The sequence below is a fragment of the Spinacia oleracea genome, chromosome 5 (assembly GCF_020520425.1).
Source record: "Spinacia oleracea cultivar Varoflay chromosome 5, BTI_SOV_V1, whole genome shotgun sequence".
Taxonomy (NCBI): Eukaryota; Viridiplantae; Streptophyta; class Magnoliopsida; order Caryophyllales; family Amaranthaceae; genus Spinacia; species Spinacia oleracea.
Window position 1 is genome coordinate 97,342,225 of NC_079491.1, and position 19,834 is coordinate 97,362,058.

Consider the following 19,834-nt stretch of genomic DNA (forward strand, 5'->3'; position numbering starts at 1 on the left):
TGGTATCCATGGAATTGCATAATGCTATTATTGCGATTAATCGATCTCTAGGGATGAATGGAGGTGCACCTGCTACAGTTGCCAACGAAATAGTAACCCCTGGGGGAAAATGGAAATCAACCTAGCAATACTATCTTGAATAAAAATGGTGAAGCAATGGTCCCTATAATGAGGAGATTACTGGAGCTGAATGCTGAAATTGATAAGGCTCTTAAGGGGCCGCCTCAACCTGATACAGGTACTCAATCTCAATCTATGCCTCGTTCTGTGAATCGTAGATTTATGTTAAATGCTAAGGTTCATAATGCCCAACCTGCAAGTGAACCAACTGTGCCTGTGGGAAAGGATGCTTGGACTGGTTTGTTTACAGGATCCAAGTTAGCTGGAAAGGGTGTTGCTCTTGCATTTTTGGCTCCAATTTATAAAGAAGGAAAGAAAATAGCTCAATTGCAAAAAACGGATGTTGATATTGGGACTGAAAAATGGTTGAACTCTGTGGTTTTATATGTTGTTGGGGATACACCCACTATAGCATCAGTTAATAGATTCATTTCTAGTACCTGGAATCATGTTGCTGAGCCTGTTGTTTATCTTCATGATGATGGATATTTCATCATTACCAGACTCAAGAAGATCAAAATGAAATTGTTTATGGTGGTCCATATACATTTTATAACAAACCTGTTATAATAAAACCTTGGTCCCCTGCATTTCTGTGATGAAGTACTTAAGGTGATACCACTTTGGGTACGGCTTCCTAATCTGCCTCTGAACTGTTGGGGACCGGATTCCCTTACTAGAGTCGGTAGCCTTCTTGGAGTCCCTTTGTATGCTGATGAGTGTACAACTGCTCAGTTAAGAGTTTCGTTTGCTAGAGTGCTTGTAGAGATGGATATTACTTCCCCTCTCCCAGATGTTATTTGGATTGAAGATGCTGCAGGGAACTTGTTCAAGCAAAAGGTTGAATATGACTGGAGGCCTTCATACTGTAAAATATGTCATATGGCTGGGCACAATTGTGATCAGCAACCTGCTTTGCAACAACCGAGGGTTCAGCCTAAGATCACTCAGATATGGATGCCAAAGCAGACTACTCAACCAGCCGCACCTCCTAGCCACTTAGTAGCTACTCATTTGCTACTGCCACTGATACTCCTACTCAGGCTCCAACAGTGGCTCAATCAGGAGCAGATGCTGGGTGGAGGGTTGCTACCAAGAGAGGTAGTAGAGCTATGCCAGTACCATCAAGAACAAGTCCTAATAATTCTTTCTTTACTCTTGATGACGAACAACAAGGAGGTGAGATGCAAAATGAAGATGTAGGAGATTTCGATAGTGGGGGCGTTGCTTCAGGGCAAGCTGGATTGCAATTCCTTGTCAAATGAGGTTTAATCTGTGCACTTGGAATGTGAGAGGTTTAAATGAGCCTCTCAAAGTCTCTGAGGTTAAACACCTTATTAATATTCACAATATGAAAATTATAGCTTTGATAGAAACTAGAGTTAAGTCTCTCAAAAAATGAGAAAAAGTTTGCATTGGACTTGGGAAACAAATTACGCTCATAGTGATAAGGGGAGGATTTGGGTTGGATGGCAACATCTTGATGTTGATATGACAATTTTAGCTAGTTCTGATCAGTTTATTCATTGCATCATAAAAGATAGGCATGGAAGCAATTATCTCTTCTTCACTTTATGGTCTGCATACTATCGACACAAGGAAACCTATGTGGAATGATATTATAGGTTTGAGAAACTCTGTCACAGGGCCGTGGCTTTTAGCAGGAGACTTTCACTCTGTCCTTTCTTTTGAAGACAGAATTCATGGAGCTCCTATTACAGGAAATCAGAGATTTTCATTATTGTATTGAAAATGCAGCTCTCTTTCCTATTAGTAGTGGTGGCAATCTCTTTTCTTGGCAGAAAGGAATTGGTGAAGGAAAAACTTCAAGCAGAATTGACTGGTGTTTAGTAAATGTTGATTGGATGCATAATTTGACTGATGTTGTTCCCGAGTATTTGAATCACTCCATTTCAGATCATACTCCTCTTCTTATTAGTTGTTTACCTGAAGCTAGCGGAGGTAACACAGTTCCCATTTTTCAACTATCTTGCTACTCATAGCAAGTTTTTTAAGGTTGTTGAGGATGTTTGGCAGGCTCCTGTTAATCATGGTAATCATATAAACTGTGGATAAAGCTTAAAAAGGTCAAGGTGCAGTTAAAAACTGAACTTTACACTCAGAAGAATTTAGAGGCACTGTTGCAAAAATGGAACACGCAAGGAGTTCTTTGAGTGCAAACTCAAATTCAGCAACATGCAACGATTTGTATGAGGAAGAGCAGGTATGTATTCATGAGCTAAGGAAATGGTCAAAGGTAGAGGAGATTGCGTTGAGAAAAAAGGCAAGGAATGTAATAGCTAAAGCTATGCTTTTGGATTGCTTGGTTTAAAATTGTCTCAACGCAATCTCCTCTCTTAAAGAAAGGCAAAGAAGAAACAGGATGTCAGTGCTTATCAATGATCAGGGGGATAGGCTGATAGATGCAGATGATATTCAACGTGAAATTTTTGGCTTTTAGAAATCTTTGCTGGGTTCATGTGCTTCTGTTCTGCCTACTGTCAATATTCCTGCTCTCAGAAGTGGCCCTAGATTAAGTAAGGAGGCTGGAGAATACCTTTCCCAAGAGGTTACTGGAAAAGAAATTGATCTGGCTATGTGGAGTATTGCAGATGATAAAGCTCCGGGATTGGATGGCTTAAATGCTGTTTTTTTCAAACAGAGCTGGAACATTATTAAAGGTGACATCTACTCTGCTATTCAGGAGTTTTTCAGAACTGGTATCATGTCTAAACTGTTTAATGTCACTTCTGTCACGCTTGTTCCTAAAGTTCCTAATCCAACGAGGGTTCAGGAATACAGACCTATAGCATGTTGCAATATTTTAAGATTATTTCTAAGATTCTCACTAGAAGAATGCAAGGCATTATTGATTGTTCAGGACTGTCAAGCTGGTTTCATCCCAGGGAGACCAATTTCTGAGAATATTCTGCTTGCCACGGAATTTTTTAAAGGGTACGGGAGGGCCAATGTTTCTCCTAGGTGTATGCTAAAGATTGATCTGAAGAAAGCATATGATTCTTTGGAATGGTCCTTTCTTCACGATGTAATGAAGGAACTGGGTTTCCCTGAGACTTTTGTGCAGTGGATTTTTGCGTGTATCACAACTGTCTCCTACAGCATTCTCATCAATGGCAGGCCCTGTGCTCCTTTTGAGGCAAAAAAAGGACTAAGGCAAGCCGCGCCTTTTCTCTTTGCAATTGGAATGGAATACCTCACTCGTCTCATGCAGCAACTGTACAAAAATCCCAACTTCCATCCAAAATGTGAGAAATTTTTATCACATCATGTTTGCTGATGATCTCTTGATGTTTGCTAGAGCTGATTTCATTTCAGTAACAATGCTTTTTTTTTGAAACCTTCCAACTTTTCTCTCATGCTTCTGGTTTGGAAGCAAATATTGAGAAAAGTAACATCTACCTAGGAGGGGTGTCTACTCATGACAAACAGCAGATTCTGGATGCTCTTAGGATTCCTATGGGAGAATTCCCGTTCAGGTACTTAGGCGTGCCTCTTTCTACTAAGAAGCTTCCGTATGCTCATTGTAAATCCTTAGCTGACAAGGTGGTAAGTAGAGCTAAAAGCTGGACAACCCAATTTCTTTCATATGCAGGCCGGTTACAGTTGGTTAAAGTGATTCTTCTCAGTCTGCAATCCAAAAACTTCGCTCCGATCGCTTAAGCTCAAAACCTCTTCGAGCTTTAGGTTGTTTACATGCTACTGGTGTCAAATTTTCATACTCCCTAAGATGAAAGAAATTCAAGCTTTTTGCAGGTTGTTCCTTTGGACCGGAGAAAAAAATCCTTCAAAGAAAGCTCTAGTTTCATGGGCTCAGTTATGTCTTCCAAGGGTTGCCGGTGGTCTGAATATCAAAGACATAGGCTTATGGAACAAAGCAGCAGTTACTAAGCTACTTTGGGCCATTACTTTTAAAAAGGACAGATTATGGTGCAAGTGGGTCGATACTTATTACATTAAAGGTAGAAGTCTTCATGATTTGACGTGTCCTACTAATTGCTCTTGGGCTTTGAAGAAAATTATTGGCAGTTTCGCACTTGTGACTAATGCTGGTGGATGGGACCAGGTTGTGAAGAATGACTCATTTTCAATTAAAGCAATGTATAGAAATTTGCTCGGCGATCACATTAAACTGGGGTAGAATGATCTGCAATAACAATCACCTAGAAGCTTGTTTATTACTTGGCTTACTGTTTGGAGAAGACTTCCCACCCTTGATAGATTACTTGAATGGAGAGTGGTGAGTCATAATGTTTGCTGCCTGTGTGGTAACTGAATCAGTTGACCATTTCGTTTTCTCGTGTTCCTTTTCTGCTGGTATCTGGAACAAGGTTCTTACCCTTCTAGAATTTCTCTAGAAAAGCTGATAGCTTTACTGTTGAGCTGGATTTTGTGATCAAAATGAGTAAGAAAACTGGTGATAGGCATAAGTTGTACGTGATGTTCTTTGCTGAGACCGTCTATCATCTCTGGTTGCAGAGGAATGAAAATGAAAAGGAAGCTGTAGGAATCCAGAGGCTATTCTGAATGATATCATGTTTAAGGTAGCTTGCAGAGCTTCTGATGCTCAAAATTCTCTCTTGCTTAAGCTTAAGCGAAGCTTTTGGTAGTTGACTCCCTAAAGCTCGAAGTTGAGCTTAAGCGAAGCTTTTGTTTACACGCTTAGTGCATTAAGGTAGTTTACTTGCTTAAGCTTAAGAAATATCTAAAAGGCACAAAACCAAAACAAGTGAGAAAGCCGGGGTTCAAGATAGCACGGTTCCAGCTTTCCCGCTCAATAATGCTAAACTTAGCTAACCTGCAAGCACTCGCATAAAAAATTCTTTGGGGAAGAGTAAAGGCGCTTACTCTTACTGTTAGATTGACTAAGGCAAACGAGTGTTCTCTCCTTTTTCTTGCACTTTATTCCCCTCCTCCCCCTGCGGTTAGATTAGTTATGGAGTTGGGCAGCGGGAAGTTCGCTCTTGCAGCTTATCTTCTTAGCAGCTATTCCAGCAAGCGCCTCTCAAAGTAAGCCTATCCATGATAGTAGAGTCTGAGAAAGCAAGCACTAAACTCAAAGCTTATGGCAGCAGCTAGAGTAACTCGAGTATTAAGAAAAGAAGGAGGTGTCCTAACGGAGTTCGTTTCTCGCGCTTATGCCCCCCCTCTGCCCTATCTCCATTCCGTAGATAGAATCTGGAAAATGAGATATACCATATACATACCTTTTTTCTTTTTTAGGTAAGCGCTTAGTATAGTAGTTCGACCTTTTTAATATACCTACCGGCCGTTATATGCTTTAAAGTGGAGATAGGTTAATTCCTATCTTGAATAGCTATAACAGAGGGTTTTTTCTATGAGTTCGATCCATTAGGTTCTTCGATTTGTTCAGAAAAGAAACCAGAGACAATAAAACATCTTTGATTACGATTAAAAAAAAAAGATCAAATAGACCAAGATCCAATTTCGGGTCATTTCTTGGTGAACATGATCTGCCATAATCTCTTCGATTCTTTCATTTATGTGCCAGAATACAGAGAGATTGGGTAGGAAAGTGGAAGAGACTTTTTTCTATATGATAATCAAAGGGAGTGGGAAAGCTGCAGTAATTCTTTGGAAAAGCCCGATTCTCTTTGTCTTCGAGCTTTCATTCTTCAATCCACTGATTCGTTCCTTCATATACCTCCCCACCAATAGATAGAGACAAATAAGAATAACCAAACCACGTCTACAAAATGCCAGTACCATGCAGCTGCTTCAAAGCCAACGTGATGTTCCTTGGTCAGATGACCAAAATATTGGCGAATACCACATATAATCAAGAAAAGAGTACCTATAATCACGTGAAAACCATGAAAGCCTGTTGCTAAGAAAAAGGTAGAACCATAAATACTATCCGAAATAGTGAAGGGTGCTTCATAATATTCCATTCCTTGAAAGCCTGTGAATACTAGAGCCAGTAAAACGGTAGCTACTAAAGCGTAAACTGCTCGTTTTTGCTTCCCCGCGAGTATAGCATGATGAGCCCAAGTTACGGCAGCTCCGGATGAAAGAAGAATAAGGGTATTAAGAAAAGGGATTTCCCGAGGATCTAAAACCCAAATCCCTTTTGGAGGCCAAATACCTCCGATCTCTACCGCAGGTGCCAAAGAAGAATGAGAAAAAGCCCAAAAAAAAGCAAAAAAGAACATAACCTCCGATACGATGAACAAAATAAAACCATATCGAAGTCCTAATTGTACGACTTTGGTATGATGTCCTTCTAACGTGGATTCGCGTAGAACATCACGCCACCATACAAACATGGTATATAGGATAAAAATAAGGCCCAAACTTAGAAGTGTTGCACCCCCTTGAAATGAGTGCATGTACATCACACCTCCTACGGTCGTTGCCAAAGCTCCGAGTGAACCCGAAATAGGCCATGGACTTGGATCTACCAAATGAAAAGAATGCCTTTGAGATTCAATCATAAAGCACTTTGTCTCAGTTGTATGTAAACCCCCCTTCACCCCCACCCCCTAAAGTGTTAAAGAGGGGCTCTTTGGGGTCTCATTTTCTTTCTATCTGACAAGACAAAGAAATAGGAAGGGATGGTTCTTTCATTGCATTGATAGAAGTCTAACTAGAAAAAGATCTCTCTATTACTTTGAGAATCAAATCGTTGGTTTGACCGACGAACTACGTGGGAAAATGGACCTTCTTTCTTTTATTTTCAGCAAGCAAGTATTGGAAGCGTCTTCTAATCGACCTGAACAACATATACGCCTTTTATTGATTATTATTCATTTTTTGAATGAACAATTCATAGTTGCGAATTGCCCTGTAGACCCGTCGGTAAGGAATGCTTTGACGGACTTTGTTTATCATATATAATGAGCTAAAGTGGCTGGCGAAAGGGGAGTACCCTGGGGATAAAAAAAAACTCCCCTTAAGCGGTTCAATTCCTCTAAAAAGCGTATTGGACGAATTCCGTCGATAATAAGGTATGTAGTCGCTAAAGCGAAGCTTTTGGGAAGCCTCGATCTTTTTTTCGACCTCCGCCTGTTGATAGACGAGATCAACGAGAGTCTTAAGGGGAAGCTGCTGCACGAAAGAATGCGGAGCTAGCCTATTATATTAGAAAGTTGAGCTCGTCTAAGGTCATCGCTCAGTAAGGGCTGCTCCAATACAGGAATGTCCGGAACAAAAACAACAGGATCTTGCCCCCACTCTATAGGGCTCGTTGACTTGAGCTTGGATAAGCTGCCTCAACTCCGCGGGGTCATAAGAGGACCCGCGCGGATCGGCGAAAGCTACATTAGAAATTACACTAATTAACAGCAAGAGCACCGGGGAATATAATTCAAGAGTTATTTGGAAAAAAAAAAAAGTACCCTGTGGTAATACCTCAAATAAGTCAAAAGTCAAAGAACCAAGAAGGTGACCAATAGAAAATCATTCTGATGGTCATATTTTGAAACTTCCTTGGCCGTGTAGAACATGGATTAGCATTATGTCATTCTTACAAGTGATCACCCATCCAGGATTGGAAGAAGTGCTATATGAAGACTTCGAGATCAAATAGAATATGTTTCTTTCCATTCCTCGTGAGCCACTTATTTCTCCGAAACAAGAGATCAAAGAGATTTTCTTCCTTTTTCCAAATAAGTCGGCGGCCTTACACCATTGGGATACTTCGAATAAACTAGAGTACATATAGGATACACCTGTGTGAAAACCTTTTCTCAAGATATCTTCCAAACTCTTGGGGTCCTTGCTTTGGATGTTGTTCCCCCGGCGCGAAAGCAGTTGATTTCGTAGTTTTAGAATTCTGCTGATCCCAAGTACTCCATCCCTATCATTGCATATTAGAATATAGAAAGTAAAGAAGAAGAGGCATGACCAGAAGAATTGTGTAAAATAAGTAAATTGATCCAGTTGAGGCATAATAATGTTTTCTTTTTAGTGATTCCCTCCAGACAGCTTAACTCCGTCAAGCCTCTAGAATGAGTTGGTGGTTCAAATTTGTTGGTTGTTGACCAACAACGGAATGGGACAGGCATTGTTTGAGCCCTTTTTCCAAGTTAAGAAAGACTGCTTCTGACGAAACATCCTTCACCGCACACTTTCTATATATCTGCTATCATCAAATTAAAAAAGGTTTCTATTATAGAAAAAAAGGAGACTAGGGACCATGAACCCGCTCTTTCATTATTTTTTAGAGAAGGCTCTCAGCTTTCTTCCTGTGCTTACTATTAGAACACAAGCCAAAGAGCTCAAAACCACAACACGAGCATCCTTTACTAGTTTTTGAGTTTTCGCCTTTGGAACTCTAGCTTAGATAGAAAGGGTTTTTAGGCCGGATAAAGGTCTAGGTTAAGTCCGGAGAGAGGGCTTGATGAACACCACCTCCTGGTTAGTGATTGGGCACGCGCTTCCTTTACGGCGTAGAATCTCTTTTTTGACGTATCAGAAAGTTTATTCTACGCCCGAAGTTTCTATTTATGCAAGTATCTTCACTTCAATACCCAAAGCTATACATTTAATGATAACCGAACCCAAGCAAGGAGCTTCAATCTTGTCTATTTCCTTGAATGGTCGGGCCAGAATTGTTGAGGCCCGGACCGATGGTGCAGCAAGCTTTTCGGTGGTGCTCCGGAGTTATCTTGGGCATTCTAGCTTGGTTTTGCCTAGAAGGTTCTAGCATGGAAGTGTCTAGAACTCCCTTGTACAGATTTGTATAGAAGGATGTAGAAGCCTCCTTGTATTTAGTTGTTCCTTGGGAGGTGGGAACTTTCTAGAATCTTAGAGAATACTCCTTAAGAGGAGGTTATAGATTGTTCTAGAGTAGAACTTTCTAGGGATCCAAGGAGCCTATAATATAAATAGGCCTCCTCATTCATTTGTACATATCATCCAAGCATTTGTAAACAAACTCAAGCAATACAAGCATTCTTTAAAAGCCTACATACTTTGTGCCTACGTTCTTCTTCCACACTTAGCTTTCGTTGCATCACTTAGGCTTAGCCGAAGCATCCAAGTGCCTTGACTAGTTAGTCCGACGGGAGTGTGACGCTAGTGGGCAGCGTGTGAGACTAAGGAAAATAGTCAGCACGTGACACGTGGTATCAGAGCAGCGACGATCGTAGGGGCGGTGTCGTTGACGTTGCGGTGTGCTAGCTGCTGTGCATACTTTGAGTAAGTGCGGAGCAATACTATGGCGCAGAATAAGGAGAGTGCTGCTATCGGGTCCGTGATTGAGGAGACAGGAAGGAAGGTAAGCCGGACCTCCATGCTTGAGGAGCGTGTTGCTAAGACGGAGCTCACTGTTGCCGATCTTCAAGACAGCGTCTTGGAGATGGAGCAGACCGTCGCTGGATTCAATGGGACGGTTGCCGGCGTCACGGAGGACGTTGAGGGACTCGATAGCCGGGTCAACGATCTTGAGTTGGGGGCTGTGGAAACAAAGGGCGAGACACAACTGCTCGTCAATCAGGTGGCTGATGCTATTCGGTCCGAGATGACCCAACTCAAGGAAACTCTGATGGGTCCAGGCGATGAGGGAGCAACTTGACTCCGTGCGAGCGGACGTCAATCTCTGTAAGGCGGCTGTGGCAGGGGGTGCCACTGTGCGGGAGGGACCGAGGATGAAAGTCCTCGAGCCGCCTAAGTACCATGGGAAGCGCGACGCTAGGGAGCTCGACAACTCCCTTTTGGATCATATGTTCAAATTATTCGAAACATAATACAAACAGGTGGGGGGACGGGGGATCTCCCTATCTTAGGCCCCTGCCAGGTGTGAAAGATTCCTAGGTGGTAGTAATACATCCCATTATCAAGGAAATCCAATTCTGAGGTGGGTCAACTTCCTTAGCAGTTTGATTTTCCGTTTCGCGTTGTGATCATCGCATTTCCGTGACTGGCACTTATATACTGAAATTCGCTTATCTTCCTTCTCAGTACGAGAGAAATAGAAAGCAACAATCTAAAGCATTGGCTCCGCCCGTAGTAGAGAGAAGAGAACCTAGCTGGCTGGACCCAGAGAAGGATGTTGAGTTGAGTAAAGTCGAAGTACGTAGTCGCTTAAGCTCAAAAGCTCGAAGAGCTTTAGCTTTAAAACAAGCAAGGGCAGAGCTACCGCGAAAGCCGTTGCGCTAACGCGCTATAGTTTTCTTGGTCCTTAAGCTTCGCATAAGCGACTTCATACCAAGAGCTTTATTCATACCTCTAATGGGCAGCTTTCCTTGCTTGCATCTGATCTAAGCCTATCGCCTGCTTCCAACTTTCTATTGTGCCTGCTGTTAACTCTTGTTTCCTTTTTTTTAGGAGAGTGCCTTACTCAGAAGTAATAGACTGATTAAATGAAAGGTAATTCCTATTCACTTAGAAGAATAAGTAAGGAGCTGCAGATGAATCTGACTCTATCAATTCCTTCCTTTAATCTGCCTTGATCCTATATACCAAAGGAAACAGATTCAACCAGAAGTGAGAGTTTCAAAGCTATTAGTTTTCTTCTATTATTACATAATATTGGCTTACTTGCCTGAAAACTTAATAGGAGAAGGTGACTGAGCTGACCGGAACTGTGACTGGCTTGCTATAAGAAATCTTGATCCGCTGAAGCGAATTTGCGACACCTTAGGTAGCACCAACTCAAAGTCCGCTTTCGTTGCCACTGGGCTAGAGAATACCCATAGAATAGCACAATATAAAAAAGCACTACTTCCTTGTAAACACGATTGTGCCCCACACCCATGAGTCACTTCATTTTAGGCGGCATTCCACGCACAACTCGCATTGAAGACTGCCCACACGAGAAAGGAGCGACTCGCCGGGCTCGAACTGGCAGAAAAAGAATCTTTCCTATCTTCCGGCAAGAGGAGTCGCTTTGGTAACGCAGTTCGGAACTCATCCCTACATCTGCGGGTCGGGAGCCTGCCAACTCCTAAAAACAAAGAAAAAGATTCGCCCGCCCCGCCTTCGAATCTTTTTCTTTGTTTTTCCCGGTCGAGCTCGTACTGCTCGCGGGCTTCGGGAGGAAATTGAAAAGGTCACGACGGGCCCTCTCCATGGTGAGAAGAGGCTCTATCTTAGAACGAAGATCGGCCTTCTGCCGATTTCTTAGTCTTGAGCCGTATTCATTTCCTTATCTCTTTCCATCGACCACTTGTTGGGCTTGTCGAGCATTTTACAAACTCGCACCATACATTAAAAATGGGATTTGTCCCGTGGACACACGAGCAATCCAAGTTGTGTACCGTCCGGTTTGCAACCTCTACTACATCCGCCTTTACGAGATTGACTCTATTTTTTACGTTTCGGATATAGCACGTCCTTTTTCTTTTTTACTATAAGAAATCCACACTTTGACACCTACGATTCCGTAACGAGTAGATACTTCCGCAGAAGCATAATCAATTTTCTGGTGTAATACATTACAGGATGTTTTTCCATACTTTCCGCATTCAGTTCTAGCAATTTCTGCACCTTCTAATCGACCTGAACAACATATACGGATCCCCTCTACCCCCTTTTTCATTACTAATGGAATCTTTTTCACTATTTTACTAAAAATAGAACGAAATGATCCTCTTTTCTTTTTCGGTTGAAAAGATATGTCTTGAGCAATCGAAGAAGCACTTTGATAAACAGATTTGATCTTGACCGATTCAATTAAGGTATTAGTGTTTGTTCTATTAGACAACAAAGATCGCATTTTTTTCACTTCGTTCAAATAAGAGTTATACCCGTAAGGAATTCTTCTGTTTTTCAGTATGATCTCTATCATCATCTCTATTCCCTTTATCAATTCTCTTATCCCACCTAGATCTATGAATTTTTCTATCAATTTGATTACCTTATCCTTACCCAAGAGGTTCCAACATTTTCTCCTTAATTGACCTAGGAGTTGTTCCCGGGCATCTTTAAAAAAGAGGGCTTTATAAACTCTAACTCCATCCCTTGGAAAGAAAAAGGTAGCACCGAAGAAAGGAAAGAGCGAGATGGCGGTTTTTCTTCTTCCCGCGAAGCGAAGATCATTCGCTTGGCGAATGAAGTGGGTCAACCTCTTTTTGGCTTCGGCCAAACACTTTTTATCGCTGGTCGAGCTTTCCAAAAAAAAAGCGATGCGAGAACGTATTCTCTTATCTAAGCGTCTTCCCTGCGTATTAGCTCTCTTCATCGTGGATGGCTCAACCACGCCCGGTGCCACGAAATGATTGAGAACTAGGACGGGATCGAAATGAATTTTGTTCTTTGTATGCAATAAGTATTGCATGACCGAATAATTCAAGGAAGGGCGCGCTGAAGGGAGGGTCCTTTTAAGTAGATGTCTTGTCGGGCCGTCGTAGCGGGACTTCTTGGGGAAAAAGAACTTGAATAACTTCGTTTTTTTGAAGGAATCATCATTTTCTATCAGAAAGGCTATGTCATTTACAACCTCGGCGTATTTCGGATGCTTGAAGGCCCCGCTGACCCGAAGTGATTTAGAAAGATTCTTCTTTATCGATGGTGATCGGTCATGGTATCCATAGCGTTGCTTCTTTTTTGGCCAAACCCTGATTTCGTTTTGCTTTTTCTGGTCGTCGAGCCTGATCGACCCGACTCTTTTCCCGGCCCTTCGGCCTCTCACTTCGTTTCGTTCTTCTTTTCTACCCTCGCTTGAATAAAGACACTCGATTGGCCCGACTTTCCCCAATTCCCACCACCGGCCCTTCTTCTTTCCGGGTCTGGATTTTGTGCGTCGTTTCCGTCGTTGTGGTCGACGAGGAAGAAAGAAATTAATGAATGTTCTTTTTTGAAAATGTATAATAATACACCTACCGAGGCGAAAGCCAAAGGTAAGTCTCGTAGGTGGACGTATCGAACCAAAATAAGATCTCAGATTGATATCTTGATATACTAATTTACCATAATAATAATCACTAAACCAACTTGAATCCGAACTACGATTCAGATCAAGTCTTACCGAAATCGGATTTCCTTTTCGTGCCATATATGCTTAGACTTGACTTTTCCCCTTTTTCTTCCCGGTTCAATATTTTTTTCGAAGGTCTTCCATAAGCATAGCTTTAGCGTGTAAACAAAAGCATAGCTTTAGCGAGTCAACTCCCTTAAAACGCTTTTGGTTGAATGTTCACACTTTATGCACCGTCTGCACGTCCTACATTCACTCCCGGGAATTGAAACGGGAAAAGAGGAATTGGAACCCCCGGTCTGCTGTAGTCAGCCTTAACGGTTTGCTTGACTGGCGAGTCTGCCGTCTCCGCGTCTTTCCCTTTTTTTGAGGGCTGCTCCTCAATCGAGTGCCGATCTTCGCTTGGGCCGTCTCGCGAAGATCTTCGATCCGAACCTTCGCATCTACTATTTTTTAGAGGATGAACCATGCCTTCGCTATTGCAAGAATATAGCGATCGAAGAGCTATCGCTCAGCTGCTTCGCGTATTACGAAATATTCCCCGAAGGGGGATGCTGAAAGAGCGTAGGTAAGTGGTAAGCGTAGGAGGCATGCCCGAAGGACAGCGGCAGCAGTTCCAGGAGCTTCCGTTAGATTGAGATCTGCAGGTATGAAGTCGCTAAAGCGAAGCTTTTGGGTGGCGGGGACTTCGCTTGTTTCGGGTGAAGAGGGTAGTAGGCTTAGTAGGGCTCGAACCTACAATATAACCGTTATGAGCGGTACGTTTCAACCAATTAAACTATAAGCCCTTATGGATCTTTACATGCAATTATCTCACTTCGGGAAGAGCGGACGGAAAGAGAAGGCCTTTGCTCTATCTGCTTCTTCCGCTTCCCAGGAATGAACAATTGGAAAATCTATTTTTTTTTTCAATTGTTTATAATATATAAATCAATCTTAAACCAAAAAATGAACTAAATAAAGTAAGCGACTCAAACTGCCGGTACGCTTTCCGGCTCGCAACGACTTCAAACGGGCGGGGGCTCTCTTGCTTTGGACAAGATGGCATGGGTCTACGATAGGAAAGTTCCCTTAAGAAAGAGATGAGACTGCTGACCCGGGATGTGGCTAAGAATTTCACTCATTTATTCTGAGTTACGTGGGAAAGAAAGTTATGTGAAGGAACGTAGTCGCTTAAGCGATCGGAGCGAAGTTTTTGGAAAGGGCGTAGCAACAGAGAAAGAAAGAAGCTTGTTTTATTTACGGAGCTAACGAACATAATCTTATTAATATATGATGTCATTTCTTATTGGAATGGAATTCAATCTTGAAAAGGGCGCTAAGATTGACTTGGTTGTAAGAGAAGAGAGAGGATGGGAGTTGCTGATTCTATTCTAAGGCATTTCTGTGTGGGACGATGCCGCAAGCAGAGCCGGAAACGCGGTAAGACTTTCTAGAGATAGCCTTCCAGACTCAATCTTTTGACAGGATCTTCTTTAGCTGAACCTGAGTTCGATTAAAGCTGGTCCGCGCCTAAGAAAAATTGTTTGACCTCTCCCCAAAAGCTTCGCTTTAGCGACTACGTACGTTGTTCGAGTTCGTAACCTCTCCTTCAAGGTATTCAATCGCTTGCTTTAAAAGGTATGAGATTGCTCGCAGAGGACTAAGGTCGACAGATAGGGATAGGCCAGCAAATGCAATGAGAAAGTCTTCTTCTTTTCTTGCGGATGAATTTCTCGAATACATCTTGATTTTATGTAAGTGAACGGCTACAAGACCATAGAGTAGGCAGAGGATGGAAAGCAAGCGGGAATTCAATTTCTTCCTGTGAGCGATGGAATCGATTACTAAGCTTTGGAGCGAACACAAGAGCAATAAAGGTTTCGGTTTGTGAAGTCTGAGCATTGTAATTCCTGGAGTTGTTGTTACTCCTATACCTGTTTGAGGCGTTAGAGGACTTGTCTTGGAATACGCCTGATTGGATTCCATCCTCAATTCTCTACCCGATCTCTATGATCGCTTTGAAGTCGGGTAGGTATTGGGCATACATATGCTTTTGATACTATGGCAAGAGGGTTTTCACTCAAATTTCCGGTTGCCCCCCCTATAGAGGTCTATAACGAGGTTTAGCGATGAGTTCTTGGGAATCCCTTTTCCTCCATATGGTAATGTACTCAGAGAAGGTCTCGGTTAGGTTGCAGCTTGGTGCTTTCTAAGTCACGCTTGGTTACATCTACCTCGATGTTATAACTATCCTTATTGTTGAACTCATTGCATATGTCCTCCCAATTTCTTGAACTTGTCATCCAGGGAGAGGAACCCTCTTAAGGCAGCGCCGGTCAGTGTCCTTTGGAACAACTGAGCAAGGGTTCCGAAGGAAGCACCCAAAGGTTGCATGTTCCCGGCATACATGAGGAGATGTGTCTTAGGGCATCCCGTTCCATCGAACTTGTCCATGTCGGGCATTTTCAACTTCGGGGGTAGCCCAGCATTGGGAACACAACCAAGGAGGATGTGCCCACAATGTCCTCATCTTTCTTAAAAGCCTTCCAGTTCTTTTCCATCTGTCCAAAAGCTTCGCTTAAGCGACTACATACCTCATTTTTTTCTATTTCGTTAGGGGCCAGTTGTATGTTAAACTACCCATTATTGTGGATGCTAAAGCTTATACCAGAGTAATAAACAGGAACTCCACCCCTAAAAGCGTACCATTCGCGATATGAAAATTCTTCTTTAAGCAGATTTTCTTATTGCCCTATGGGGTAAAGGAACGTAGTCGCTTAAGCGAAGTTTTTGGATCTGTAAAGGGAAAAAGGAAGGGCATTTCATATCCGATAGGATAGTTCAAGCAGAAGACAGCTGGAAGAGCGGAGATACAGGAAGAAGAGAAGTAGACTTGCGTATGGCTGTACGGGGAGGAAAGAAGAAGAGTGCTGGACAGGACTATAGAAAGATGGTAAGGCGAAATAAGAACACAGTAAAATCAAGAACTATTACTTGAAGACCAGCTAAGAAGTCGACTGCTTACTTTCTTTCCAAAAGTCGACGCCACTACCCGAAAGCTTCGCTTAAGCGACTTCGTTCCTCGTGCTCGCTTATAGAATCCTATATATATCCTACCTGGTCTTTCCTAGGCTGCTTTCCACCGTTCAAACTATCCGCTATTAGGGCTTCCCTTGAGACTGCTCACAACCTTTTCTTGACTCTGTCTTTTCGCTTCGAAACCTACTTCCTACCAGGAGAAGATGTTATTGATTCTCTTTGAAGGTGGGGGACACTATTCACGGGGATTGCACAGAAGGGGAATCTTTCTAGTCGAGATAAAAGAAAATTGCAGTGATCCTGAGGTTAAAGCTTATTTAAAGCATTTCTTTTCCCAGGGTAAATCTATACCTAGCGGGGATGAAATCCCAGTTCTATCATTTTGAAAATCCACGCTCTTCTCCTTGGAGCTCTGGCAGCGCACGTTTAGGGTGCTCTGCTATCGTGCGCCCAATCTCCAATGGCGAGGAAGAAGAAACATCAGCCTGAGAATCCTACGATGGTAGTTCCGACGGCAATTCCTACACCCACTGTACCCCAGTTTGTGCCGGAAAACCCTCAGAGAGAAAATATGATGCCACCCACTTTTGCGAGTTCCGTGATAACCCCCAATTCCGCTACCATTGCTAATCCTCCGATTATTGATGATGTAGAGAAGTTACGAGTGATGATTGGGTCGATTGATCAAGCGTTAGGGCGTAGTTCTTCGAGTAGTGCTGGTGCGAACTCGGAAAACAATGAATCCAAGGCAATCAAGTCGCTTAGCTGCGCCTCCTCACCCCAGTGCAGGTCAGGTATCTGATGAAGTGCTAGATGCGATTGAAGCTATGCACAGAGCCACTATGCCTTCTCAGAGGATGGTGAATCGACGATTGGAGATGGAGGGGCCTTCTAGCTTGCCTGAGAAGCCATGGTCAGGGTTATTTGCAGGGGCAAAATTGGCCTCCAAAGGTATGCCTCTTGGTTTTGTTGCTCCTGTGCTTAAGGTTTGTAATAGCTAAAGCTATGCTTTTGGATGGTAAAAAAATAGCGCAATTACAACAATGTGAGTTAGATTTGCTTGCGGAAAAATGGGCTGCCTCTATTGTCATGTATGTGGTTGGTGATATTCCTAAAATTGCATCTGTTAATCGATATATTTCAAGCAATTGGACTCATGTTAAGAAGCCTACTGTGTATCTGCATGATGCAATTTTCTCATTCAATTTTGTTCTGTTGATGATAAAAATGAGATTGTCTATTCTGGACCTCATCCGTTTTTTGGTCAACCAATGATTACCATGGTCTGCTAATTTTTCTTTCTATGAGGAGATTCTTAAAGTGATTCCAATCTGGGTGAAACTCCCTAATTTACCACTGAACTGTTGGGGGAGTGATTCCCTTAGTCGAATTTTTTGTTGGGTGTGCCGTTGTATGCAGATGAGTGCACTACTACTCAGGCTAGAGTTTCATTTGCTAGGTTGCTCGTCGAAATGGATGTTACTGTCGCTCTTCCTGAGTGTATTTGGATTGAGGACGGGAAAGGGAATGTGTTCAAGCAAGAGGTATGATTGGACCCCTCCGTTCTGTCAGGATTGTCAAATGGTAGGACACTCATGTGAGAAATGGGTTCCTGCTCCTACAAGGTGTTGCTGCTAAAACTAAGAAGGTCTGGGTGGCTAAGAAGTCTCAGCATGCTGGTGCTCAACCTAATCACCATGTTCAAGTCCCTATAGAGGAGGCTAATGAAGGGTGGAGGGTGGCTAGGATGTGGATGTGCAAGTTTTGTTTGTTCATGAGCAGATCCTTCATTGTTATGTGCAATGTAAGAAAAGTTTTCTTGTTTTGTTACCATAGTTTATGGTTTGCATTCAATTGTTACTATAACTTCCCTATGGAACGAGTTGAAGAGAATCTCTGGGAGTATGATAAACGAGCCTTGGGTTACTCTTGGAGACTTTCATTCTATTCTTTACTCGATAGATAGAATTAATGGTCAAGAGGTTGAAACCAGAGACTTTTTAGAATATGTTACCACTAATAATATAAAGGAACTTCATAGTTCAGGTTGGTATTACTCATGGTCTAATAAAGGCCTTGGAGTTGGAAGAGTGAAGAGTAGAATCGATAGAGCATTGGGTAATAATGCTTGGATGGGGAAGTATAGTGATATTCATGCTAAGTACATGAATCCTGCATTATCAGATCATTGCCCAGTGATTCTGAATTGTACAGTGGAGGAAGATAAAGGAGGGAGGCCTTTTAGATTCCTAAATTATATGGCTGATCACAACAATTTTGATAGTGTGGTTGGTGCTTGTTGGGCTGGTCCTTTCTCTGGTTCTGCGATGGCAAAAGTTTGGCATAAACTGAAAAGAGTGAAAGCTGAGTTGAAGCAGCTGCATAAGGAGGAATTCAGGCACATTCATGATAGAATTGAGATGCTCAGAAGTGACCTAGATGAGGTACAGTCTCAGCTTCAAATGATCATAGTAACCTTCACTTGGAGGAAAAGAACATTAGTCAAGAGTTGAAGAAATGGTTATTTATTTGAGAATCTGCTCTGAAACAGAAATCGAGAATACAATGGAACAAGCAACGAATGTAATAGCTAAGGCGAAGCTTTTGGGGCGAAGTAGCGCTCACGCGCTATAGTTTTCTTGGTGGGGACTCAAACTCAAAATTATTCTTCAGTGCTATGAAGGAGAGGCATACCAGGAATAGTATTGACATTTTTTATGATGCTGTTGGTACAAAGCTCACAACTGATACACGGATTAAAAAGGAAATTAAGGATTTCTACACAGGTTTGATTGGGACAGCTTCTAAGAGTCTGCAGGGAATTGATCAGTTGTTAGGAGAGGTAATCAACTGTCAGCTGCTGATGCTGAGTTTCTGATCAGAAGTGTCTCAAACCAGTAAATTGATGAAGCTTTGCATGGTATTGATATCAATAAGGCACCAGGGCTCGATGGATTGAATAGTCTGTTCTTTCAGAAAGCCTGGAGTATTATTAAACATGATGTATATGCTGCTGTGAAGGAGTTTTTTGAATCAGGTAAAATGCTTAAACAAGTCAACAACACTGTGTTTGGTTCCTAAGATCCAGAATGCTTCTAGTATTAGGGATTATAGACCTATTGCCTGCTGCTCTGTAGTCTATAAACTCATTTCCAAAATCCTCACTGCTAGAATGCAATCTGTTGTTGGTAATGTGGTCAATTGTGCTCAAGCTGGTTTCATTCCTGGAAGATCCATAGCTGATAATATCTTGTTAGCTTCTGAACTGATAAAAGGTTATTCTAGGAAGAATAGCTCCCCTGGATGCATGATGAAAGTTGATTTGAAAAAGGCTTATGACTCTATTGAATGGCCTTTTCTCAAAACTATGCTGAGTGAACTTGGCTTCCCTGAAAGGTTCACTGAATGGATTATGCAGTGTTTGAGCACTGTTTCCTATTCTATTTTGGTGAATTTCCTACTCTCCCTATCCCTGCTAAGAAAGGGTAATTCCAGAATAAGGGTTTCTTTCCCCTTGGTTGAAAGGATGATCTCACGTATGAAATCTCATCTTCGTTCTGTCATGTCCGAAAGTGGAACTCAAAGGCTGGTGTCTCGTATTATAGATGAGTTGTGTGACCTGGGCAAAGATCACCACTAGCCCTACTAGTGCTAACTCTTATTTGGGCAAAGCCTAAACCGTTGTACTCCTAGTAGTTTAGTTCACTCACTCGCTTTCCAACTCTTTACTGTGACTTTCATCTTACAACCCCGGAAGACGGAATCATTCAAGACTAATTCAAGATTGACAGAGTC

At 42.3% G+C, this 19,834-nt stretch overlaps 3 protein-coding genes across 3 annotated transcripts; all 3 read right to left on the reverse strand.

Annotated features, from left to right (window-relative positions):
- Positions 1-5,462: 5,462 nt before the first annotated feature.
- Positions 5,463-6,727, reverse strand: LOC130460768 (cytochrome c oxidase subunit 3). Its single transcript, XM_056828309.1, has one exon. The coding sequence runs from the start codon at positions 6,591-6,593 to the stop codon at positions 5,796-5,798; it is 798 nt and encodes a 265-aa protein (XP_056684287.1). The 5' UTR covers positions 6,594-6,727; the 3' UTR covers positions 5,463-5,795.
- An 839-nt stretch (positions 6,728-7,566) lies between these two features.
- Positions 7,567-9,275, reverse strand: LOC130460767 (putative ATP synthase protein YMF19). The gene is given in 4 exon segments (XM_056828308.1): positions 7,567-8,063; positions 8,066-8,119; positions 8,122-8,185; positions 8,188-9,275. Coding segments are annotated over 4 exon segments (639 nt in total). The 5' UTR covers positions 8,215-9,275; the 3' UTR covers positions 7,567-7,569.
- Positions 9,276-11,013: 1,738 nt separating this feature from the next.
- On the reverse strand, positions 11,014-14,268 carry LOC130460765 (ribosomal protein S3, mitochondrial-like). The gene has a single exon (XM_056828306.1). The coding sequence runs from the start codon at positions 13,094-13,096 to the stop codon at positions 11,414-11,416; it is 1,683 nt and encodes a 560-aa protein (XP_056684284.1). The 5' UTR covers positions 13,097-14,268; the 3' UTR covers positions 11,014-11,413.
- Between the last annotated feature and the right edge of the window lie 5,566 nt (positions 14,269-19,834).

Excerpts from the sequence above, each read along its gene's own strand:
- LOC130460768 (XM_056828309.1), bottom strand. The coding sequence starts at position 6,593 with ATGATTGAATCTCAAAGGCATTCTTTTCATTTGGTAGATCCAAGTCCA.
- LOC130460765 (XM_056828306.1), bottom strand. The coding sequence starts at position 13,096 with ATGGCACGAAAAGGAAATCCGATTTCGGTAAGACTTGATCTGAATCGT.